Below are 25,941 nucleotides of genomic sequence, written 5' to 3'. Positions count from 1 at the left end.
CAAACATGACTCCTTGCAAAAAGGTGTCAGTTTTGTTGCCAGATAGAAGGGTAAAGAACCAATTATCATATTTTTACTGGCAAATGAGGTCCCCATAGTGTAGATGCTTGCCCCGAGCTCTCATACTCTGATGGTGCATTGTCCTTGAGTTGTGCGCCTTTTGGCGTCATCTGGTCCAACCCATATGAGACTAGGCTCGAAGGAAAGCTGTCTCGGGTGTGGACCAATCAACTTCAAGGACAGTGCACATTATCAGAGTTATGTTCTTTTGTTTGTATTATGACTGCAGGTATTGCGGTCTATGCAAACATGACTCCTTGCAAAAAGGTGTCAGTTTTGTTGCCAGATAGAAGGGTAAAGAACCAATTATCATCGTAACACCTGTTTCATTGTCAGAAAGGGTAAAACCTATTCTAATACTAGTGGCGAGTGATATCTGCACCAAGATCCTGGGTCCCTCTGTCACCAAACCACACTGACCCAGCTTGGTGAAGTATGCTCAAGCATCCCCATGGCTGACACAGCATAGAGGAGGCCCTCATCCAGCAGCGGATTGATGCAAGGGCTTCACGACTAGTACTACATACCTGGGTACACTTTTGCATAAAGTTTAGTATGCTTGGGCAAAAAACTAAAGTCATGAATTCATATAATAACCTTTTTCATCACTCCTTGCCTCCGACTTAAGAGCTTATCCCATCAATCAGAGGCTTTGGCTCGGTACTCGTGACTTGTGCATCAACATTATCCTTTGTGGCGATGCCGCCAACACACTTCTTCCATCTCATCTCTCCACTATCAATCCCTCCTGCTGACAGATGCAGCCAGCACTGTCGCTTTGCACCACCCCCCCAACCCTTATTTATTCTAAATTGTGCCGCCGGTGTCACAAGACGAATATTCCATTCAGAAATCTCACAGGGCAGCACACCCACGTGTCAGAACGGCCAGAGAAGATTTATTTCACAGGACCTCTCACGAAAACCTTTCAATTGGACTTCTAAAATGGAAGGCAAATACTGCACTGGTTAAAAAAGGCACCATCTCCCACCAGTTAAACCAACACTACCTGAGAAACAGTGACTTGGATGGCCAATTCACCACTGGATTGAACTACGTTTAATTTTGGAAATGACAACCACCTTTAAATGCTTATTTTGTAAGGAGCCAGCATCAGCCGATTATTTGCATGGGGTTTCACCTTTCCAAAATACAATCAGGAATGAAACTGCATTGCATGGGTAAACCCAAACCTCATTAGGCTTTGCAATACTAATGACTTGCATAAGCCATGTAAAGCAGTATAAACGCACACTTCCCTATAGGTGGTGGTTTAATAATGATATAATCACACTTTCATCTGTTGGTCACTTTTTTTTCCCTTCGAAAAGGTCACAAGCCATGCAATACTCATCAAAAAAACCTTAGCTCCCCAGCTTCTTCCAGTCAGAATGAGTCTTTACCTCGGACCACACGATCAAAACTTCTGAAGTATTGTGGATTCGAAGCCAAGTGTCTGTATTTTAAAAGACAACCCACAATTCCTCAGAGCAGTCCATAACTACAATGAACGAAATCATGGATACAACTACATGGCCACCTGCATCTCAAATATCACCACCACCGTTAACCTCGTCGCTCCCCCGGAAACATCGAATGGAATGCAGGAGAGGGTGCTGGGAGCTGGACACACCTGCGCGTGGGCTTGTCGCTCAGGCTCGTACTGCGTGCGCGGAAGTTGCTCTGGTCGGCGTTCTGCTGAGCAGTCTCCTGAGCACTCTGCTGAGCGCTCTGCTGAGCGCTCTGTTGGGCGCTCTGTTGGGCGCTCTGTTGGGCGCTCCTCAGGTGCTGCTCATCAAACGGCAGCAGCGCGTTGGAGCGCAGGCCCTGTACCACAGGAGGTACATGGATTAAAAATTATTAGACCTTGCCTTTGAACCGAACACCTGAAAAAGACCTGAAAATCGTCAGACCTCTGACAATAAGCTGGAGGGGTGGTGCGCTGTGTGTGTGCGCGAGGCCATACCTTAGTGATGTACTGCACAAAGTCCTTTCTGAATGGAAGGCGGCAACGGATGAACCACATGGCAATCACATGGTGCGCCAGTGACACAACGTACTGGGTGAACCTGCAGTAACACAAGATTCGTTGATGCGGTTGTTTTTGCAATTGTCGTCATTTTAAAACATGTAGCAATTACAACAGTGAGTAATACATTTTCCCATGTGCAGTGGCTTGATCATCCAAGCCTGGTTACCAAATTCCTGCATAAAATAATGATATATATTATTTAAAACAATTAGCTATATTACAGCCATAAGAATTGCAACATTATGGTCTTACTTCTATGCAATGAACACTCTTTTGAGGGCATGAGGATAGGCCATCTAGCAGGTGGATGGGAGGTCTATTGAAGGGACTAAACTCGAAAAAGACCTGAAAATAAAACCATCTCTGAACAATAAATTTAATTTGATAGCAGTTTCAGCCGAGTCAATAGGCTACACACGTACATGTGGGTAGTACGTGAAGAGTAAAAACATGGCACGAGTCTCATCCAACTAAAACTTCACCATATCCACCAGGGCGGTGGCGCCAAAAATCGCATGGAAATTTGAAAGAATCCCAGGTGTTCGCCAAAAGTGCAAATGTTCCGAATTATTATTTTTTTGCAATGCCAATGAAAACCACTCATAAGTTTGATTAGAAAAATAAATATAAAAAGGAGTATGTAGTTAATAATTCTCCCCTCATCTTCCGGGGCCACTCTCTGACGTGGTCGGACACTGCACTGCTCGATGTTAGAGAGTTTCTTGTCACCGAATTACACAAAACTAATAACAAAAATATAAATAACTGCAAATTAGAAACCGTGGATAGATTATATTATCTATTCACGTTATTTCCATTGAAACGTGGAGGTGATACATGCGAAGTCGTGACAAAAACACATTAAATAAAAATCATGAAAACTACAATTTCCAAATCTAAATATGCACTGTTGCGATAAAGGTAATTGGTCAATATTACCTGCCTTTATCTGCAAATGCTATTTTCTAAAATAAGCCCATAACAATCTACAATTTAATTTACTTAACAACTCGAGTCCAGTCAAAGAGTGTTGAAATGCGAATTGAGGCAGCTCTTATCTCCATCGGCAGTCCTGTACCACAGGAGGAAATTCCAGATTCCAATTGTGCGAGCAAGAATTTCCCACGGGAGCTCCACAGACGTCTCTCAGGTGGTACGAATCTTATCGACAATGGAGGGGGCAATGAGCGATGGGATAAGCAGACACCCAACCAAGATTTACACGCAACTTTCTGTGTGTCAAGGTGTGAAAACGAGTTGAGCACAAAATCGGAGATGAAGAATCGTGTTTACGAGATGGAGAATCCATTTTGAACGCCGCAGAGCAATGCAGTATCCCATGTTCAGGAATGATCCGTGGAATCAGATATTCACAGCGCTACTGCCGAGATGTCTTTAATGGACCCTTTAGCCACACGAGAGGGGCAAGCACTTTCCCACCCACCCTAAGAGACTTTTTTTTTATCACACGGTCAAAGTGCAACACCAAATTAGATTTTTTTTTTGTGTGTGCAGTCATTGGTGTCCAGGCTGAAACCATCAAATCGATTTAAAAAGACAGATGGCTGAAACCTGGATTTGACCAAGATTTCAGCAGCGCAAGCTCAGCATCTCTGACCGCCGACCGACCCAAGCATTCATTTTTAATAAAACACAAGCATTGGTATTGTGGAAAACGGGCTCACTTGAAGGAGTTGGTGTATGGGAGGGAGATGGCAAACACGCTGATGTACTGCTCTGCCACGAAGTTTGTGTAGAGGTGAGGCAGGCGAACCAAAACTGTTGAGAAGATGCGCAAGCATGAAAAATTCCAGATTACGTTAAAACATCAAAATCTAAAAGAGATTTAATATAGCAGGAAGTGCGGAGCAAGTCTGTAATGCAGCACTTCGGGAGGTGCGTTGCAGACTGTGCAAAGTAGAATGTGCCCGAAACTCCCAACCTCGGGTTATGAAGTGGCCAGATAGAAGCCAAGCAAGTGGGTTGCGGTTCTATTTATATCGCATTTTGGATGTCAACACCTCATATGCGTGTGCTTCACCAGTTCATTCTCCCACATGGCAAATAACTGGCCAAACGCCCAAGCACTCCTGAAAAATGAGTCCCAAGTCAGCGAGGCTTCGCTGGCTAAATAATGCATCACCATTTTGAAAATCATGCGTGTAAATATATACTCCAGGGTTGAAAATAAGATGTTTTTGGCATGGGAGTTACGTAGTTCAAGGAAACTGTAGAAAACTCTGTCCGAAAGCCATAATGAGGTCAATGATAGCATTAATTAAACCCCGTAAATTTTACAAATTTTCACAAGTGGTCCAAGATGCAGTGGAGAATGCTGAATATTAACTCATTACACATCACCATAAAAGACGATATCTGCATGAGATAATTCCAGGTATCATTAAAATAAATGGCTTAATTATAAAAATATATATAAAGACCACCATCTTTGTAAATTGGAAAAACTGTTTGAAAATAGGCATCTATATATGGGGTCATCAAAAGTAAAGTGAAATCTGCAGTCTTGTATAAACTGGAGAACATCTTTTTTAATTGGGAGCAAAAAACTATTACATCTCAAGTTGAAAGCATGGAATTCTTGGCTGAAAACACTTTACAACCACTACCATCAAATACTTATTTTTACCATTATGCATGTGAAGCGAGTCCAACTGTGTTGCAGACGTTGTTCTTTAGAGGCAACACTTTTATTGTAACATCAACCCGCTAACAAAGGGGTAACTGCCCCTTCACCAGATACAGCCTAGGGTGGTGGCCACCCAGCTAACTACGCTATACGTAGGAGTTACAGCTACAAAGGGTCGGGCCCTCACTCGGGTCCCGACCACGTGTTGAAGCCTCGTAGGACGTAGAGCTTCCAGCTTGTAGACGTAGAGCTTCAGCTTGTAGAATGCAGCGACCCCGGTCCCTCTCAGGGACCCACCTTATATCCTCCTGGGTCGAGGCCGCTCCGACCTTGGCCCCGCCCGCCTTCTCGAGCCTTCTAGCTCCCTTCCGATCCCTCTCGAGAGCTCTCCCTAGACACGTGATCGCCCCCTAGCCCCCCCCCCCCCCACCTGGGGCCCTCTGTGGACATTCCAGATCACGTGTCTACGGGGTCAACCAGAGTGCCATGGCCCGGGACAACCCTGCCGCCCCTGGGCTGACACTCTCCCACTCCCCCTTGTAGGAGCTCGCACCACACGCTATGCGAGGTGCCCGCGCAATCCCAGCACACACCAATCCCCACTAGGGCTGGTACTACACCCGCCTACAGGGTGTACGCGATGACAGTGCATCGTGCACCATGGCCCTCTCGGGCCGACACCATAGAGTGACATCCCTGATGTCACTACACGTTTACCCAGGAGAACCTCACCAAGTCTCATGGCTTTCTCAGCGAGGGTCCAGTGGGGTTTTTCAAAGTCAGGCCAATTGTTACATTGTCGCAAGCCATGAGTAATTTGCGAGTAATCATTAAAATTTGGCAAAATTTGGACCATGAAACTGACGCACAATGGCCTTACTCTGGCGAATTATGCCATGGTATCTTAAAACATACAGAAGCAGACGGCACATATCTCTACAGTTAATACAAGCGCAGTATAAAATCGGGGACAGCCACTGGAGTGAACCCACAAACTTTAACCCGAGAAAGTGCTACCACTTGGCCACGTCATATGAATATAATAGGTTTTACCCTTTCTGGCAATAAAACCGGTGTCAAGATGTTAAAACACCAAACAGAATCCTTAGTCAAGGAATGCTGTCTGCATTAACCACACGTACTTGTGGTGAACATGCAAACCAAAAACACGCTCTGATAATATATACATTGTCTTTGAAATGGATTGGTCCCATATCATGCCAGAAAGGGTAAAACATATTGCTATATTTTAATACTGGCAAGAAAGGTCCCATATCACGTCATTAATATCGGTTTTTAACAAGATATCGGTTTGGCAATGACCCTTTTTCAGACAAGGCAGAAAAGAGATAATTGCATTACAATTTCTACAAACCACCGCTCCCCCCTCACCCTGGCAATCATTTAGCTCTTGACAACTCAATTGTAAATGCGCATCTTTAGCACAGACACCAACAAGCGGCAGACGCAGCCGAGACGCCCAACTTACATGACAGGAACTCGAGCACGGAGGACGCCATGCCCACAGTGGCGGAGATGTGCGTGAGCTTGAGCAGGATGGAAGGCAGCATCTTGAACATGATGTCACTCATCTCGAGCACGCACATGGTCAGTGCCATGACGCACTGCTTCGCACAGCGCGAGATCAGCCCCGCATCCAGACACTGCACCAGCTCCCTCTGCAGACAGCGGCACAGGCAAGCCACAGTGAGCAGCCGAAACAGCAGGTACATGGACAGCAGCAGGCGGCAGACGCAGCCTGCAGCAGTTGCAGCGGGCATCCAGGTGTGAGCAACAGAACAGCACTGACAAATCTGTGAATCTACATGGGGCAGACACTTGGTCTATCATTCTGGTACGTACATAATTCAATACTTAATTTTAGGCGTCTAGGTGTAACAGAAGCAATGCGGCTTTCACCAGGGGGCAATGTTAGGGCTCAGATAATTACAGGTATTGCCTATACAGGGATGGGTGGCTATTCACATTCCACTTGTAGAAATAGCACTGCCCCAATATCAGTTTAATAGTAGAGATGTCCAAATGAGAATATTGATGACTTCGTCTGGAACCACCCTCACCGCAGCCATCTCTGCCAGCAATTCCCAGCCTCTGCTCAAGTCCAGACCTCAAGGCTTTCCTCTTTTCCCATGACTATGACCGACTGCCTCTATATAATGAAATAAAAACGGCCACCGTTTCTGTGCAGTGTCTTGGGATGCAATTCCATTCAAAGTCTATACATATATTTGAACATAATTCATAATTTTATCAATGACTCCACGGTCGGTTGCTTCTTAAATGTTAATGCCCAATTATCACGTGCGATCCATGAAACGAGCGTTGGAAATCATGTGTAACGTGGCATTTCACAAGCTGAAATATAACAATCAATCATTTTATGCCCCACGTTTCAGTTAATTATGTGCCGGTTACACGTCTATTTAAAACATCGACTAAAAATAAGGCAATTAAAATGTTCAAGAGGCCTTTATGGCAGCAACAAAACACTTCTTAAAGCTTTCATCAAATGAGTGTGCAAATATGGACGTAAGGCACTGGAGATTTTAAATTCACATCACATGCCTGTTAATATTACCATCAGGTGACACTCATCTTTGTTAGTGGCTCTGAGCCAGAAGCCAATATTCCACATTCCTATAGCACTATGGCAGGAACAATCGTGTCCCAACAACAACCAATATTCATATCCTGTGAAATGGTCCAAGTTGACCAGGACACAAGACCAACCGCATGCTTGAGTCACGCACCCTCCTACAACACCTTTCTGGTGTTGACGAGAATGCCATCAGCATTTTATACCAAAACCTATTCTAAAACATTGAAACATTGAATCCCTGCAGTCACGAAAGCTTTAAATCGAAATCTATTCTAAAACACTTTCCCTGAACGAGGAGAATCGAAGACAGGGCAGCGCATGTAGGCTGAAAACTATTTAGAGTAATACTACACTCAAAAGGTGATTTAGAGACTAATGCATGACCATAACGTCAGTCCTGTGTTTAGCAACAGTGATAAAAAAAAACCAGGACTGGTTTCACCTTCAAGGTGAAAGCTCCTGAACGTGAACATACCCACATCATTACACAGGCTCCAGCAGCTGCCGCGAGCAGGTTCATCTGTAGTGGCCGTTCTCACTTGTATTGTTTACTCCAGTTATCGTGCTTTCACGCTACTGCTGCGGATCAGGGCGGTGGTCACCTGTCTTGCGGTGTCCAGCAGGCTGTGGTAGGATGTGAGCGCGTTGAGGATTGGGAAGATGACCATCTGGAGGTCGGTGCATGAGAATACATCCCCGGCGACGATGTTGGACTCCTTGATCTTTTTACTGCTCACCTGCGCAACCCAAAAATGCCCGGCTTTACGCATGCAGCACAATGCACATACGTACAGCCTCCTTTTGTCAATCCACTGCTGGATGAGGGTCGCAGTGCTCATCTGACCACACGTCACAACGATGGCAAGTGTGGGATGAAGGTGAGCAGCGTAGGCGTGGGAGCATAGTAGTACTGTATAACTATGGATTTTTCTATTCTGCCCACAATGTAGCACCCATTCACCATGTTTGGCCCCGAACAGGACGCAAATAAAAATAATCCATATTATGGTGCTCTGGGTTGGTGGATCAAAGAATAATGTGCGCATGGCACTCCCCCCGCACAGGGCTATATGGTAGCCTGTCACGCAGCAGAGTGAATCGTTTGTAGCCATAGCGAAGCCAATTATTTTAGTGTTAACCCCCTTGTCTCACTTTAGCCAGGTAGGCTCCTCCCAAGTGTACACTCTCGATAATTGGCCACTTATAAGTGAAGCACTCGTAAAAAGCGAGTTGTAAGGCTTAATTGGAGGTATTGCTGGATACAATTTGTAAACTATCAATATTATTATTTGGATAGCAAAATGTATCATTGCCCCAGCTAGCACTTGCCATTTTGCAAAGGCAATTGCAGAGGGTATCCACAGAGCACTGGGAGCTCATGATGAGGATCTTGTTCTGCAGCAGGGACGGGATCTTGCTCAGAACAAACCGCAGCACTTTCCATTCCTCCTCCTGCAGATCGACACAGGGTAGAAACGCTCCATGTCACCGCAAAACAATTTTGCACACCACAGTTTGGCCATCAAGGCAAGCACTTGTCAATTTTTTCTTATTTCAGGCCTAATCTTATTCTAGTCAATGACAAGTCTTTGAATGTTCATCAAATTTTAGTCTATGCATAAAAGTATTAGCTCCGCCAATTAGTGGTTATATTTTGATTTACATATATAGCGAATTACTATATTTGTCCTTCCTCAGTACACTGCAGTTTCAAATAACGTCAGTAAATTACCCGAATCTTCCGTCGGACTAGTCGATTTCATCTCGACATCATCGGTCGTGGTTTCGTATGTGGTGGGCCGTCATAGTAATCTCTCGGGCTTGACCATTTTTACCGACTCAAGTCAGTCATTGTTGACTTATTCTAAAAAAACTAATATTTTTGCATGTAAAATTTCATCAAAATTAAAAATGGACGCAGAGAGCTCGAGCAGGCCCAGCTGTACCTGCTGGATGCACTGCAGCAGGGTGCTGAACGTGCGGCAGAAGGGCAGGTGGCCGAAGCGGAAGGGAAGACTCTGCTGGTGCAAGGCAATGGGACTGTCCGACGGCACGGAAGCCGCGTCGCTGGTTCGCTTCTCCACGTCACTGAGCACACAAAGACAAATATCCCCTTAAATTTCGATTTAAAGCTTTCGTGACTGCAGGGATTCATCTTCTTGGTTCTTTCGGTAAAGTCACGTGACTTTACCGAAAGAACCAAGAAGAAAATATCCCCTTGTAGCCTTAACAGACTGTTGGGGCAAGTGCTGTTCGGCATGCACTCTATTAAGGCTGACATGGCAAACGAGGCGGTGGGTGGCAAACACCACGCCTATCCGCCTTTGACTCCCGAGTGGTGATGTTTACACACCGCACCAGGTACTCATTTGAGGCAGAGTCGAACTTGAGTGGTCGGGTTTGTAACGCAGTGTGCTAACTGCTACATTACCGCTCCCCACCGATCACACATACACAAAACACGCGCACGCTTTCACTTTCCAGGCGGTTCATGTTAAACCTGTGAGCAGCACCCATAAATAAATGGGCCACTCTTAAAAAAGGCAGGTAATGTAGGACGTTCTAATTTGAAAAAACTAGGTCTTTGGAACACGTGTATATCGAGTACACTTTAATACTTAAAGAATCCACAATTGTGGCGTTCTTCTACGAGAGTCTAGAATATATAAACTTTAAAAACGATTTGCAGGCTTGAGTAAATATATTTTGGCCCATATTTCAATGCTAGGATGCTTCCATGCTGAATCAGAGTTCGCAAACCGGGTACCTGATACCCGTACCCTACCCGATACCTGGTTACCCGTACCCGGCTGGGTACGGGTAGACCATGAGCCACTGGTGAGTAACCGTTTGTCACTCATTACCCAACGTCTTGTCTCTTCTCACAATTTCAAGTTCCTAGAATCAACCCACCCGCGCCTGCAACATGGCTTCATCCCAGAGGTCGCAATCGGGTACCCGTACCCATACACGGCCGGGTACGGGTAGCCGGGTATCGGGTAGGGTACGGGTACCCGATTGTGACCATGGTGTGGCCGGGTACGGGTAGCCGGGTATCGGGTAGGGTACGGGTACCCGATTGTGACCCTGGTGCGCCCGGGTACGGGTAAGGGTAGGATACGGGTACCCGTTTGTGACCCTGGTGCGGCCGGGTACGGGTAGGGTACGGGTACCCGATTGCGACCCTGGTACGGGTACGGGTAGCCGGGTAAGGAATAAAAACCTGTTTGCGACCTCTGTGCTGGATTCTTCCCCTCCCCCACTCCCTCGTAATCCAAACCCTTCACCCCCCCCCCCCCCAACTCAATGTGTTCAACACCGTCACCAATTAATCTTGTACCCCCCCCTACTGGACACTCACGGTTTTAATTACAGCACTAACAAATGCCTGGGGCAGATGTTTGAACGATTCGGATTAATCATGCACTCTTTAATGCATTTAACCTTGGCATAAAAAAATCATTACCGATCCAGGCCAACGCGGCAGTTGAAAATTAATTTTGCACAAGAAAAATCCCGATACAAGCCTTCCAGCTTGATGGCAGCGCGCCGCCATCACGGGTTTAAATGTCCCCTCCACGCGATACGTTTTGTACACCATTGGAACCTCATTTTGCCAGTGTCAGTTTTGTTGGCAGATAAAAGGGTAAAAAACCAATTATCACGTTTTAAATACTGAACATCCAAAAAGACATACATCCATAACTACAGAATAACACCCAATTAATATTATTTTGGCTGCGTCCGCTTTGAAATCAACGCACCGCCGAGACGTGCGACAGGAGGCGCGCGCACCTGGTGTCGCAGAGGCAGTAGACGCTGAAGCGGAGCTCACCGCGCTTGTCCACAAATCCCATGCGAGCAGTCGAGTCCGCCCGCAAGGACAGCAAGAAATCAAAAATCTGCAGAGAGTGTAGGACATGGGTTAGGAGACTCCAGTTTACCAAACTAGATTCAAAGCTTTTGTGACTGCAGGAATTACTCTTTGGTTCTTTCGGTAAAGTCACGTAGAAAATAGAATAATAATAGAATACGACATTTCGGTTGCAACACAAGCAACCATCATCAGGTAAGAATGAATGATAAAAAACAGACACGGGCACAGCACAGGCAGACAGACATGCAAAGACGCACACAAAGACACACCGAGCGTGACACACCAAAGAAACAGTCACGATAACAACATAGGCAGACAACCACTCAAGTAATTTTTACAGTTGTCGTCGACCTCGGGTAGACGGCGCTGTCCCCTGATCGTCCCAAGTAGGGAAATGTCGAGACACAGCCCACCCCCCCCCCCCCCCCCCGCAGTTCTATACTGCGTTCGGGCCCATCTACTCATGCGCTCAGTTACTCACTCACTCCCCACACTCATTCACAGCCTCGCATACTTGTGCCCATCTGCATCAAAATGCACGTGCTGGTCACCATCTGGGATTTATAAACCATTCCTGCAGCACTTAAGGTGGAAATGTTCTGTAAAACTTACAAAGAATAAACAGTGCCTTGGTGATAGCTTTTGCGCGATAATTATGCTGTGAACACTGAATGTACCATTACTCCTCATTACACACAAGACGATGAATCCCCCGGCAGCAATTTGATGAACTGTAATAACTTTAGTTTGAATGCAATTAAATGTTGCCATATTTACATTGTCAAAAGTTCTAGATATCTACTCATTAGGCTATCATTTAGTTCCAACAGTAGTAGGTATATTGTTTAAAACTAATCATATGCACAGGTCTTGCTCAGCATGTTAGTTTTAAAATCAAGCCTGGCGTATGGTGACATTTCCGATCTTTGGAAGTTTAGTTCCCTTGGTAATTAAATTTGGTTAATATTTCGGTGCACAGTGATGTGGCTATGAAGTGGATGGCAATGTTCATCTTCCGAGAAGAAATATAAATAAATTGGTCCACGTCAATGTACACTTGTAATTTTCATCTTTATGCTTTGGGAATTAAAAGTTAATTTTCAAAAAAACACCTGCCAAATTTAAACTTGTAAAGGTCTCAGAACTTTAGTTCCACGAGTCCATATTGTTTACGTTTACCATTTATCCGATTAGGTGCAAGATTTAATAAATACATTTACGTTTTAATAGAAAAGATTGGGGCTGGTGTAGAACAGGTACATTTCTGAAGAAAATTAAAAACATGAATAAAATGCTTCCCTATTATATTAATAAATCATTAAATTACCCAAACGACTACTATTAGCCAACCAGAGTTGGCGAATCCCTGCAAATAATATTTATAGGTCGGACTGGTGGCTCATACAGGCACCATGTGCTCCAGTGCACAATGGCCAGCAATATTCCATCATCTGCGAGTATTTGGGTGTTATCCTCTTGAGATCTATTGGTTTTATGGGTAACCAGGGCTTCCTCCCACACCCAAAGCTCAAATTACACAATTCCAAAACGCCACTTCCCTAAGAGTCTTGAAGCACAAGGAGCGATTGCTTGGTAAACACAAGTGAAATTAATCATATTTTTGTATTGCATTACAGGAATACTTTGTGTATACTTAAGCACAATTACTTGGAATTACATATTTAAAATTGTGGCATGCAGAAACTCGTGATTAAGGCCTCCCTCATGCCATTACGGTCATGGCGGTTGTTTGACCATACTTCACCACACCTATCAGTGCAGTTTAGTGAAGTAGATATCACCCACCACGGATGCAAATCCAATTTATATTGTCGGGTTCTAGTACAGTGTGTTAACCACTTGTCTTCCCGGTTTAAATTTAACAATAAGATCCCATTGTGGTGAAAACTGCATTACCAAATTATTTGTACAGACCTGAATTCTAATAGCATTAGCCACATCCATGTTGTAGCCCATTCTGTAGTGTTTCTGGAGGTGCGCTATCAGAATCTCATACACTTGAACAGCATGGTTGGCTGGCAACAAAAACATCTTGCTCTGAAAAGAGACAAAGGAGAAAGCAGCTTTTATGCATCAAAAACTCACACCCAACGACGTTAGCCTTTGAAATAGAGCAGAGGTAAGTGTGTCGGTAAGATACGTTGCTAACCATCACGTGACTATAGTTGGAGGATCCTTTTTTTTTTTCAAAAGGTTAAGCAGGGAAGGAACGATTCACCCACCTCAATGCATTTAACAACTGCATTCCAGGGACTGTCGCAATTCGATTAAATATAAAAACAGACGACTACTATTATCTCGCACCTCCGATGAGCACGGTTATGACGTACAGCGCGAAAGAAGCTCAATATATGTACACGTTCACGAGCACACCACAAACCTGCAGGATTTCTAAAAGTCCAAACACCGCAGTCTTGATATCGTCATAAGGAGATTCCATAAGCTCCTCCTCCACGGCCTCAGAGGCCGTGTGCTCCACCATCTCTCGACTGCTTATCTGTGGCACAACGGGTAAAAAACGCAGTCACACACATCCACATTTACTAATGCGTTCATGGTAAAATGGAGCCGTTGTACAACATGGTGCGATGTACCCCACGCAGATTAAAAGCACGGGCAAATCTCACATTTGCACAATGCCGAGAGGAAACTTTGCAAATTGCAGAAAGACCTATTTTTCGCAAACAGTTTAAATTCAGCGCGGTGTTGAAAAATGCATCTGCGTGTATGCAGGCACGTAGATATGGCAAGGCTGTAACTGAAAATTGCTTTGCAGAACCGAGGTGGTGGTTTTTTTTACAAACTAACTTTACATAATTTGCAAACGGCTGCACCTCCAGTGCAGTGGTTAGAGCACAGTGCTCCGAAACCAATGATCCGAGTTCAATTCCCAGACACGGTTAAAATAAGTAGAGTAATATCTTAAATGGATCAAATATAATGCGATTGTGACAGCAGATAGCAGTGAAGAAAAAGCTACTGTTGTATTGTACTTCTATGCCCCCACATCTATGCTGGCCAGCCACCACTGAGCAGTGGTGAAGTATGGTCAAATACCTACCAAGACCCGGATGGCATGAGGCCCTTAAGAATTGGATCAACAAAAGGAATGTACACGTACAAGGAAGAAACATCATGCGCATGCATGAATTCCGTGACACTTTCTGACATGCGGAAGTATTTAACCAGAGGTAACAACATCATAACGGTGCACGATATGTGACGTCACAAAGAGGGGAGGCATGTGCGTGGCGTGCGACGCCATTGCATTGGCTGACAAAGCTAGTTGTATTTACTTCTGTTTTTGTTTTTTTAGTTGGCAACCCACTTAACAATTTGACTTGTTTTCTATAGGTGAAGTCCGGAAAAGAAACAATTTTAGACTACAATTTAATTTATATTGAATCATCTTGACGAGTCATCATTTCTTCAGCACCGCTTTTTGCGTCGTTTGGTGTGTTGTCCTTCCCCCACACCTCCGATTAAGCAGGGTTGGCTACGTACAGGTACAAAAAAAAATTCAACACGCATATGTACAATGATCAACCACTTACGGGCACATCGACGGTGCAAATGCATTAAATGCTTTCAAACTTTTTTTTTTTAGTTGAACAACATTGAAAATTGGATGGGTGACCCGTCACCTTTTGCAGGGCGTCGAGGAGGCTGTTAAAGTGGCTCGAGCTGCAGGTCAGCGCCAGCTCCACCAGCTTCTGGGTGGCGAACTTGCGCACGGCCACCTCGCGGTCCTCCACCACGGCGCTCAGGTGTGGGATGAGGACTGATTCCATCAGCTCCTCCTGTAACACACACACACAGGAGCAGCAAGAGAGCATCCGAATTAAAACAGGATAAGTAGTAGTACGGAGGCGTGGGAACGACATTTAATTTCAAGAGTGGCAGGAATATCCATACATTGAGTGCGTATGTTGATCATCATTAGCAAAAAGTCATTGCTGGATGAAGACCCCCCTCCCCCCCACAACACAATCCCCCCACCACAGCTGTGGTCATCTCTAACAATCCTGAGATATGATCATCGAGCTCAAACCAATTTCATGGATCCATCTCGTCGCTGGACATACTCTTGGTCACGTACCATGCCCGGGCTGCCACTCCCATCGTTCTTAATCATCAACCGTCACTGATACTTGCGCTGCGTTCAGGCCAAGCCCACATTTATCGTGCATACATTATATAATTCACATATTATATGCATTTAAAAAGGAGGCTAACAGCTGCAAACGTAAAAAGAAAATGGTACGCAATTTTTTTTTGCATAAAAAATTAATTCTTGAATATTATGATTACTACACTTGTTTTTTGGAACCCAGGCTTTTCTTATAAGTGAAGCAGAGTTACCGCTGAGATACCCCATCCCCAATCACAACTCCGAATCAGTCGTGACAATGAAATCAAATCGCTGGATGGGGTGAAATGTTATATGCCTGTGTGTTCCCTCTGCCATTCTCGGCCGTACCTCGTAGACGTGCCTGTGCGTGCCGAGCACCGAGAAAAGGATCTCCAGACACTTCTTGCGGATGACGCTGGACGTCTGCATTCTGCCACATCAAGCGTTAAACTCACACAGATTAAATGCACAGTAGACTACGCACAATTGAAAAAAAAACACTTTGTACTTTTATTCTTTACTATAAACAGCATCTCAAGGGTGACATACAATTATTTGAGGGGAGGATCTCGACGGCTAGTATACGGACAAGTGCAAGCATGCAAGGTGATGAGGGTGGAATACCCTGCACGATGGCATTGGTTATAGATGGGCGGCTAACATTACAGCAAGGACATTATGGCTTTGCAGAGAAAGAAGATTCAGGTGCAGTTAAGTTTGATGAGGATAGGCGACAGGTATAAAACAACAATGCAAAAAAACTCCAGAAATTAATTTCCGAATAGAACACAATTTTAAACCAGTGCAGAGGAAAATGGTAAAGCCTCCAGGAAAGGCACACATTTTCACATGAGCCATAAACAACAAGACCAGCTGTGATATCAGGCAGTATTAAAGTTGTTTAGCACATGTTAAATAATGCAGCTTAATTAAGTAAACTAGGTAGTATTCTGCTTTGCATACACCATTTAATAATTGGTTCTTTACCCTTCTATCTGGCAACAAAACTGACACCTTTTTGCGAGGAGTCATGTTTGCATAGACCGCAATACCTGCAGTCATAAATACAAACAAAAGACATAACTCTGATAATGTGCACTGTCCCTGAAGTTGATTGGTCCACACCCGAGACAGCTTTCCTTCGAGCCTAGTCTCATATGGGTTGGACCAGATGACGCCAAAAGGCGCACAACTCAAGGACAATGCACCATCAGAGTATGAGAGCTCGGGGCAAGCATCTACACTATGGGGACCTCATTTGCCAGTAAAAATATGATAATTGGTTCTTTACCCTTCTATCTGGCAACAAAACTGACACCTTTTTGCGAGGAGTCATGTTTGCATAGACCGCAATACCTGCAGTCATAAATACAAACAAAAGACATAACTCTGATAATGTGCACTGTCCCTGAAGTTGATTGGTCCACACCCGAGACAGCTTTCCTTCGAGCCTAGTCTCATATGGGTTGGACCAGATGACGCCAAAAGGCGCACAACTCAAGGACAATGCACCATCAGAGTATGAGAGCTCGGGGCAAGCATCTACACTATGGGGACCTCATTTGCCAGTAAAAATATGATAATTGGTTCTTTACCCTTCTATCTGGCAACAAAACTGACACCTTTTTGCGAGGAGTCATGTTTGCATAGACCGCAATACCTGCAGTCATAAATACAAACACCATTTAAGTTTAGGAGTCAAATTCGATTTAGTTATGGTTTTTAAAACCACATTGTATATAAATTAGCAGGTCACACGAATAGGCGATGCCAGAATTAAAATTCTTTAAACCAGAGCGCACCACATAATGTTGATATATACAGTAGAGGTAACATGTTTTTGTGCAGTGATATTAAAGGAGAAAAAAGGTGCCTCGTGAAATCAACGCGCCTCCCTTCGGTGTAATGACCATCTGGATCAGAGCCAGCGATGCAAATCCTACATCTATATGGATGGCAGATGCCAGTATCTCCCTCGGGGAACCAGAGAGTGGTACCTATTTTATTGACCTCTGTGGGGTCAAAGATGTGAACTTGCACTTTACCAATTGCAAGCCACGAACTCTAATCGACAGCAAGAGCGAGGATCGGGCTGTTACGAACAACGTAATCCATTACGCGCAGAATCTTTACGTTGCTCACCAAAATGACCGATGTCTCACCTGAAATATTTCTCCATCATCTTCTGCAGTTCCAATATCCAGCCGTCTTTGGCAGGATGGATGGACTGAGCACGATAGGTCAGCAAGGTCAGCACAGACTGGCACTGCCGGGAAAACACAAGTCCAGTGAGTTACCCAATTGACACACGAATGGCAAAAAAAACAGGCGCACAATCCATGGACAAGACACAATATCCCAACAAAGGAAATGTGATTACATCTATATAAAGTGACAGGATCACAACCAAATGTTACCAGCTTCATTTTGGAATGTTAACTTGCATCAGAGGTGGAGTTGTGCACACGCTATAAACCCGGTGACTCAAGTTTGATTTCCACCCACAGCTTAGAAAGGTGGCAGGTGATATCTGTACCCGGCTGAGCTCATCGACCTTCACCAAGCAGCACCGATCAGCAATGTGAAGTATGGTGTAACAACTCCCATGATCGACATAGCATTGAGGGGAGGGGGGGGGGGCTTTACCCAGCAGCATGCAGTATATTTTCAGGGCTGTAACTAATTTTTTTAAATTTTAGCATTACAATAAAATGTACCACAAAATTCTGTTACATAGGATTCACCGAGGTGTTATATCTTGTTCGTAGGCATGACATTTGTCGATATTAAAAAAAGGCATAATATCAACAAGGGACCATGGACTTTAAGTCAATCTGTTACTGTTATAAAGAAAAAACTTTTTACAATTTGCAAGGCCACCTGCTGATATTGGCTTTGGAATGACAGGAGCCGTTAACGGCCTTATTTCCTTGTGTGTGTGCAGTGCAAGGCAGACATCTGTCCTCTGGGCGCACCTCGGGCATTAGCTCTTGGCGTTGGTGTAATTTCGTGAGCCCTTCACACGGCCGCGCTGGCCTGTGGTCTGTGCACCGTTCCACGAGCGTGAAGTAGCGCTCGACGCAGCCGTGGTACTCATCCCTCGTGAACAGTTCCTCGATCGCAGTCAGCTGATCCTGCACCTTCACGCAGAAGTCTGCATTGTTGAAGAGCTGCAGACATCAAGGGGCAAACATTGATCATGCATCATCAAAATGGAAACATATGATCAAGGGTGGAATACAAATAAAATAAAACGGGTTAACAATTACTGACATTAATCTTCAAGCGATTTAAGTTCAGCTGTGTGGTGTTGTGCCAGAGCACTTAAATCCAATTCCTGACCAAGGGCCACCTGAGCCCAAAATCTTAACATTGTTGATAAAATATCACTTTGTGGAAACAATGTTTGTCATAATATGTCACTGCCCTATGAATGTGGAATTTCTCTCAGGGTCAATGACAGATGAGCACACTTCAATGCAAACTTACTTTAAAACTCATTTGCCACTTCAGAAGTAAAATAAAAACTATTTTCTAATGTGGAAATGCCACGTTACAGTATAAAAAATTCACCACATTTACCAATTGCAGATAGAAAAATAGTGAAATACAACACTACCCATATTTATTATTTGGCAAAACCACATCATCAGAGGCCATTCTAAATGAGTAAAAAGCCCATACATTTTTATATGTTTGAGAAAAGAAACATTATATACAAACGACTGTCCTTTTTTCACTTCACTCAAGGTCGTCGGACATTTGTACGGGAGGCGTTCCAGAGAATTTTCAATGTCGCACCTGCACTTGGACGACCAGCTTCTCGATGACGTCGAGAACGATGTCCCAGGTGGCCACCTGCAGTTCGCGGCCGTACTTCCTGACGAGGCGAGTAAGCGACAGCGCAATCTCGTACGACACCACCACGTTGTCTTCCATCATGGCCTGCCGAGCATAAACGGGATTGGTTTGCCTCCCCACTTTTCCCTCCCAAAATCGGCTTATTTGTGTGCCCCATAATCAGACCTGTCCCCGCATACACCCTACCGGCATATACGGCTAAAAATATAAACAAATTAAAAACTACAATGACACATTTAACACCTACGACATTTAATTATCACCGACTAACTCGATAATAATTAACATTTACAATGTAACTATGCACTACTTTGTAACCCGGCATGACCATACCCTACGTCACCACTGCCATCATACAACTCGTCTCGTGTACCCCTGTGAGATGTCACACATACCACCCCCAGGGCTATACGCACCACAGCTTGGGAACCACTGCTCTATTCCATCCAATGATGGGGAGTAACATTGTTCACAAGATGCCAACTATACGACTACATCACATCCCAGTTAAATGGAGACAAGTCACTGTGCTAAGTCTGTTGAGTCCAGAAAAAGGAAGAAAATTTGAAATTTGTAATTATGGCCTATTATCTTGTGGTCAGAAGCTGAAGCATCAGTTTTTTTTTACAGATGCAGATTAACTGCCACATTGCTGTGCATCAAGAGTAATTTTTATGTCAATCCACTACTGCATGACGGCCGGTCCATTGACCATACTTCACCCATATTGGTTAATGCCGGTTAATGAAGGGTGGTTGGGTGGGGGTGTTTAAAATCAATTCAGATAATCACTCGCAACTGATGTTAGCCATGATGGGAAATTGAATTCAGGTTGTTGTCAGGTTCAGAGCGGAATGGGCCATCTAAAAATAAGGACACACTACGCACAACTGCAAGCCTTACCTTGAGAAAGGAGGGTAGCACAGAGGTGGGGGTGTTCTTCAGTGAAGGCAAACGGTAAGCACCCCAAAGAGCCATGCCGACAAAAAACACAGCCCCACGCAGCACAGGAATGTCCTTCTGATATTCTCTACAGGAAGCACAACAGCAAAGACACAAAACACATGGTTACAGTGGGGTTAACGGTCAAGAGCACAGAGCCAGCACTGTTGACATGGGGTGCGGATCACGGCTTTCAGTCACACCAGGATTCACCCGGGTTTTTAAATGTAACTGGTTGGTGGTATCAGCCAGGTCACCAACAAGTGAAAATTAAAACCCATCACAATAAAGTTGGTTTTCACCTTATTTCAGCTCATATTTAATTTTAAATGCCCACTTGAAAAGTGATAAACACTCTACGTAGGGCATATAATAGGAATGCTCCTAGTGAATAAAGAGCCCTAACGAAGTAACTTTAAAAATATTTTTGATCACATCTACCAGGACCAAATCACTCTCAGTGATTTAAACGGAAACCTCCTTCTCATGATTTGAACATAAATTGGTTGGGGAAAAAACCCGCTTATGTGGATTATTTGAATTGTGGGTGCCACTCACCGGCTCTCCATGATTTGGCACATGGTGCGGACACAACTGTGTCCAAGGTGGGTCCCAAGAAGATTTCGCATCAGCTGCAAGGCACAGAGCACCAAAACAGGCATTTTCACTTAACATGTGGGCAACACGCATGATAATAATCACCAAGCAAGTAACAATTTCACCTCCCCAGCCATTTGATGAACTTTCACGATTGAGGGTCAAGATTCTATTCAATAATGTACTTGTTTCCAGACCCGAGATCAATACCATTTACAGCAACACTGTTAGCAGAGATTATAATTAAGATTACTTTGTGATTAAAAGGAGCCGAAGTGGTTGAGTACAGCCAGCACCTATCTATACTCTCTGGTTCTTTCGCTAAAGTCACGTAGGTATAAAATAAAATAAATCACGACGTTTCGAGCACTTATCTAGTTTAACTTTGAAGTGTTGCTGAACCGTTTAATTTGTAATGAATTGCAGACACATTTTATAAATTGTGACTAATCTCAGATAAGATTGCCAAGATTGACTGCAGGTCTGATCGTCTTGTTCATGTGATCTTCCTTATAATGTGTATTGTTTTAGTACAGTACTTTGTTTTAGCTCGTTTGCGTAAAGGGTAATACCAGCATATCATTATTTCCTACTAACATGTTTCAGTCAGAAAAAAGTTTTACTGGCTGGATTCCTGCCTGGCTTGCTGGTAACAGCCAAGTGCACGCGTGTGGTAACGATGTCCCTTCGCATGACCTGCATGGTGATGTCACCTGCATCCCACAGCGTTGAGCCGGGTATGCGAGCCGGGTTCGTGGGTCGTGCCGACGCCACCCTTACCACCCACCCACCCTACACCCCCGGCTGTTTATCCCGCGCAAATCCACAGGATACACCATCATATACTATATACTGGAAAAAAGTTTTGTTTGTTCGCTGGTTGACACATCTAAAGTACATGTGGGCTGCTAGTTAGCTTAAAAGCAACATTTGGAGAAATGGGTCGAAATTTGCACAAACCAAAAAATATTAAAATTCCCACATGCCGAACTCGCTAAATAAAAAAAATTGCAAGCGTAGCATTTATCTTGAGACCAATTACCGTAGCATGCCCATTTAACCCAGCCTCTCTTGAAACTTTAATCCGCTTTTCGGTTGTCTGCAACGTCATTTGGTACTTCCGAGTGGTAGGGTACACACCTTCCAGCAGGCCTCCGAGAACTCCTTGACGTTCACCGTACGGCACAGCGTGACAATGAAGGCGCACAGTGATCCTGACGGCAGGCAGCTGTAGCAAACCACGGCGTCTAGCACCCTTAGAGAAGCCTGCACAACAAGCAGACAAGAACGTTGACGAGTATCACGGCTGTGTGTTCTGGGCTGTCCTAACATGGTCAGAAGTGCGTTAGTGCCACCACCCAAGTCACTCTTATACTTCTTAAATGAGTGCAGTAGCATGTTTTCTCATTAATGTCACTTCAAACCTGTGTCAACTACCCAAAAGTTGAAGTGTGAATCTGTAATATTAATAATTACACTCCTGTATAAAAAATAACTCCCCACAGCAGGTTTTTATTTGGGACATTTGGTTATAATTGACCACGCTGGTTAGTACACAGCTTTAAAGCAGGAATATCACTTGCCGATAAAGTTCACCATGACCTGGAACCGAACTTAATTCCAGGTTAGTAAATGTTGTACATGAACCACTGTCACTGGTCTGCTGCATTACATTATAATAATGCCATTAAGTTACCTAAGAGAGCTTAACATTTCTCTAGATTTATGGAGGGCAAAATTTCGGATGTTTGGTCATTTCCGTTTACAAGTGCTTGGCATGGGGAAAGAAACCAGGGTACCCAGAGAAAACATACATACACTCATGCAAAGCTCCGTACCGATGCCAAGAGACGCAATTGTTCTTTGCAATATTTTTTTGACCAATAGTTATGGCATACATTATAGGGCCATCAGTAGATGAATTACGATTCGATTAAATTTCATTCTGGTGACAATACAAAGTGTTTTTTTACCATATTGTGTTATGGCCCATAATGTGTCAGGACATCAAATAATCCTTCTAAAACAAAACACGTTATTTAAAAATTCACAAACCTCTATATCAGCTGCTTGATTGGTCATGTTACAAAGACGGTAGATTTTGCTGTCAAAAAAAACACACACAAGACATCAACATATCAACTAATGTGTTACAATGAATATCTACTATAATCACCCAAGAATGTCCTTAGCGCTCGTGATGTCACTCCACGTCGACCAGCCTCCCTCATTAATATTCACTACAAGGTGCAGTCCTGAAAAATGGACACCCCCCACCCCTACTCATTAGTCATGAACAGCTGACGTCCCTCCATATTGGGTACCCCCCCTCCCCCCGTCATTAATAATCGTTAACGGATGACATCACTCCACAAGAAAAAAGGTGGAGCGGAAACTTACATTTGTTAAGGCTTGCACTTTGCCACTATTATAAAGTAATCTACGAGTAACCTTATGTAACGTGCCAAAAACGTGTCTCCCGCGCATCATGTCACTCCACATACGGCCCCTCCCCTCATAAACACACATGTATTGCTGCATTTCATTACTAACGCCGAGGAAGTTGGAGCGACTATTGCTGCTTTTATAACGCCGATCACCCATCTTTATAGATATAACCATAACATTAATGCAACGTCACATTGCACTGCATTTCCCGTCTTCATTTGCTTCTTCGCCAGGTCTAACAAAAGGGAGGTCAACTGCGCGCTTCCAAATTATACGGAAATAAAAATGTATGCTAAAATCTAAAATTCTCAGCCGCTTTGCAGCTATTGACTCCAATTACAATTGTTTGCAACTCCGGCAAGCTAAAGCGGACCATAGCTACGTCTCACAGCACTGCACCTCAAGTCTTTGAGTGTCCGTGGAATAGTAGCACAGTGGCATTGCGCAAGCTGTTTCATCACATTCTTGCGTGCAACAATCACTGCAGTGCTGCAGTCTAATGCTGTAAGGTGTTTTATGGCTTCCTTTTGTGCTACATTAACCTCATATTAATACAGTGCTACAGTTACATGCAGTACGGTGTTTTATTAACATTTTTGCCAATATTCCCCGTAATTACATTCAGCTAATTTATAATCTGACGTCATTCCGCAAGGAGAAACGTGGAGCGGAAATTAAAATTGGTTTATTTTTCACCTACGTGACTTTACCGAAAGAACCAAAGAGTATGGATTCTTGCAGTCACGAAAACTTCAAATCTAGAATAGGCACAAATTTTATTTTTAACGTCCATTGTCCCCTCTAGAGCTAACCAGACAATTAATTCCACGCCACGTCAAACTAAAGCAAGGTCAACTTTACGCTTGCAAATTATGCTCAACTAAAAATGTCTGCTGTTTTGCCACCTTTGCCTCGTATTCAAATTGTTTGCTACTCCGGCGAGCTACAGCACACCATGAGTAAGTCTCAGAGCACTGCACCCCAAGTAATTGAATTTGTTTAGGTGCAAAGTGCCCCTTCCTTCTTTATGGAGACATTTCAGTGATTTTGCAGATAGTATCGATTTCCAATTTACTTCAAAACACAGCGACAGAAAGCAGAAGAGAATAAAGTATCAGAGCCGTGAATTTGATCAAATTGAAGGTCAGTTATATACAGTGATACAGTGACATGAAGTGAGATGTATGATGACGTACTTTGTGCAAGATTCAATGCCATAAAATTTACACAAGACTCTGCTCAATTTTTTCATAAATATTACAGCTTCCGTCCTAGGATGGGCAAAGATGCTAGTCTTTTATATGTTTTAATATCTATTGGTTGGCTTAAGCCAAGTTAAGAGTTTATATGAAAAAAAATTAACAACCACAATAATGTTAAATAGACAAGTCCACTTACTGAACGATCTGAGCAACCTTGTCCTGGTCTAGGTAAGACGAGTTGAACTTGACGATGTTGACCAGAATGTACAGAAAGTCCAGCGTCAGTCCATTCTGCCTGGTCTCGTCCATCCATTGCAGAATAAAGGGGCCTGTACAATGTCCAGACAGCAGGAACTTTGATTAGGGCATTTCACTCCACGGAAAGAAAAAACCCAAGTGGAATTTCCACTACTTCGAGCTATCAAAAGACCTGAATGCTGCCACAATGCAGTAACTTAAATGCATAATTGTTTCACGTGCAATTTACCACGATGCTCCTCCTGCATTAACGAATACACCATCCCTTTCAAATGGGAGATTGGACTCGCTGCTTGTTCAATATAAAATGGAAGTGCTCTTAACGCATAACATGGACCTTATTTAACATGCATACCACTGAAATCTGAAGTTATATTTCAAATTATTCATGTTATTTCATATTAATATTGATCATGCTCATTTTATAAGGTTTGTACAAAGTTCATAATGACCTCTGAGCCATCATTTTATGTATTTCAGTTTGATCCAGGTCTCCCTTGATTACTCTCAATGGCCTCTCGCATGGCTCTAAATATGTTAGTGAAAAACACATGTTGAATACATTACCTATGTCATCATCGATGTAAGTGATATCCTTTCCGTGATCCGTCAACGCTTTAAAGATCTCCATCCTCTGCACGAGGTCATCATTCAGAGGATAGTCCCTGACTATTCGGAAGAAGCTCACGCGGAGGATACCCAAACGGTTACCCTGAAAACAAAAAAACAATTAGGGCAATGAACAGAGAGAATAATTACTTAATCATGTTTGTTTAACACGTAAAAGCAATGTTAACGGTCACTTAAAACTTACAAATACAGCAGGAGCAGCGCTTGCAATTGAGTCTTGGGCATTAGCAATACTCTTTGACCTCCAGTCTGGGGTCAATTATTTTTTACATCTTACTGTTGCCCATCTCTCTGTACCCCAAACAAGTGCATATAGGCCTACCATAATCAGAGAGTCCTCCAAGGCAGAGTGAACATGGCTATAACCTGGCAAGGCCGAATACCTAAATACTAATTGGTGGCTGGAAGAATAATGTATCTATATATAAAGCCACATTGCATTTCACATTGTCTGGAGATCCAAGTTATATCGACATTCACAACATTTATACTGTAATGTGTTGCACTATAATATGCAAAATCGTATCATAATGCTTGTTAAGTATCATCTGCAAAAAGTAATATACCTGCTTGGATTATGAAATGTAGAAAAAAACCTAATCCAGAGTCAAAGG

General features: G+C 43.7%; 1 protein-coding gene across 1 annotated transcript in view; it reads right to left on the bottom strand.

Annotated features, from left to right (window-relative positions):
* Positions 1–359: 359 nt before the first annotated feature.
* The window catches only part of TSC2 (TSC complex subunit 2), a 29,949-nt gene continuing 4,367 nt past the window's right edge, over positions 360–25,941 (bottom strand). Inside the window, exons 5-25 of the mRNA XM_061559945.1 lie at positions 25,265–25,409; positions 24,636–24,768; positions 22,845–22,893; positions 21,930–22,055; positions 20,751–20,824; positions 20,154–20,280; positions 19,191–19,334; positions 18,365–18,559; positions 17,552–17,655; positions 15,738–15,819; positions 14,902–15,057; positions 13,638–13,754; positions 13,172–13,294; positions 11,155–11,261; positions 9,306–9,447; positions 8,689–8,811; positions 7,962–8,096; positions 6,229–6,418; positions 3,778–3,871; positions 2,027–2,129; positions 360–1,887 (exon numbers count right to left, since the gene is read on the bottom strand). Coding sequence (XP_061415929.1) covers positions 1,627–1,887; positions 2,027–2,129; positions 3,778–3,871; positions 6,229–6,418; positions 7,962–8,096; positions 8,689–8,811; positions 9,306–9,447; positions 11,155–11,261; positions 13,172–13,294; positions 13,638–13,754; positions 14,902–15,057; positions 15,738–15,819; positions 17,552–17,655; positions 18,365–18,559; positions 19,191–19,334; positions 20,154–20,280; positions 20,751–20,824; positions 21,930–22,055; positions 22,845–22,893; positions 24,636–24,768; positions 25,265–25,409 — 2,730 coding nt within the window. The 3' untranslated portion in view covers positions 360–1,626. The remainder of the gene's footprint in view (positions 1,888–2,026; positions 2,130–3,777; positions 3,872–6,228; positions 6,419–7,961; positions 8,097–8,688; positions 8,812–9,305; positions 9,448–11,154; positions 11,262–13,171; positions 13,295–13,637; positions 13,755–14,901; positions 15,058–15,737; positions 15,820–17,551; positions 17,656–18,364; positions 18,560–19,190; positions 19,335–20,153; positions 20,281–20,750; positions 20,825–21,929; positions 22,056–22,844; positions 22,894–24,635; positions 24,769–25,264; positions 25,410–25,941) is intronic.

The sequence above is a fragment of the Lethenteron reissneri genome, chromosome 26 (assembly GCF_015708825.2).
Source record: "Lethenteron reissneri isolate LAM-NWPU_2019-01 chromosome 26, ASM1570882v1, whole genome shotgun sequence".
In the NCBI taxonomy this organism is placed as follows: Eukaryota; Metazoa; Chordata; class Hyperoartia; order Petromyzontiformes; family Petromyzontidae; genus Lethenteron; species Lethenteron reissneri.
Note: the sequence above shows the minus strand (reverse complement) of the source record. Positions and strands in the feature narration are given on the sequence as shown.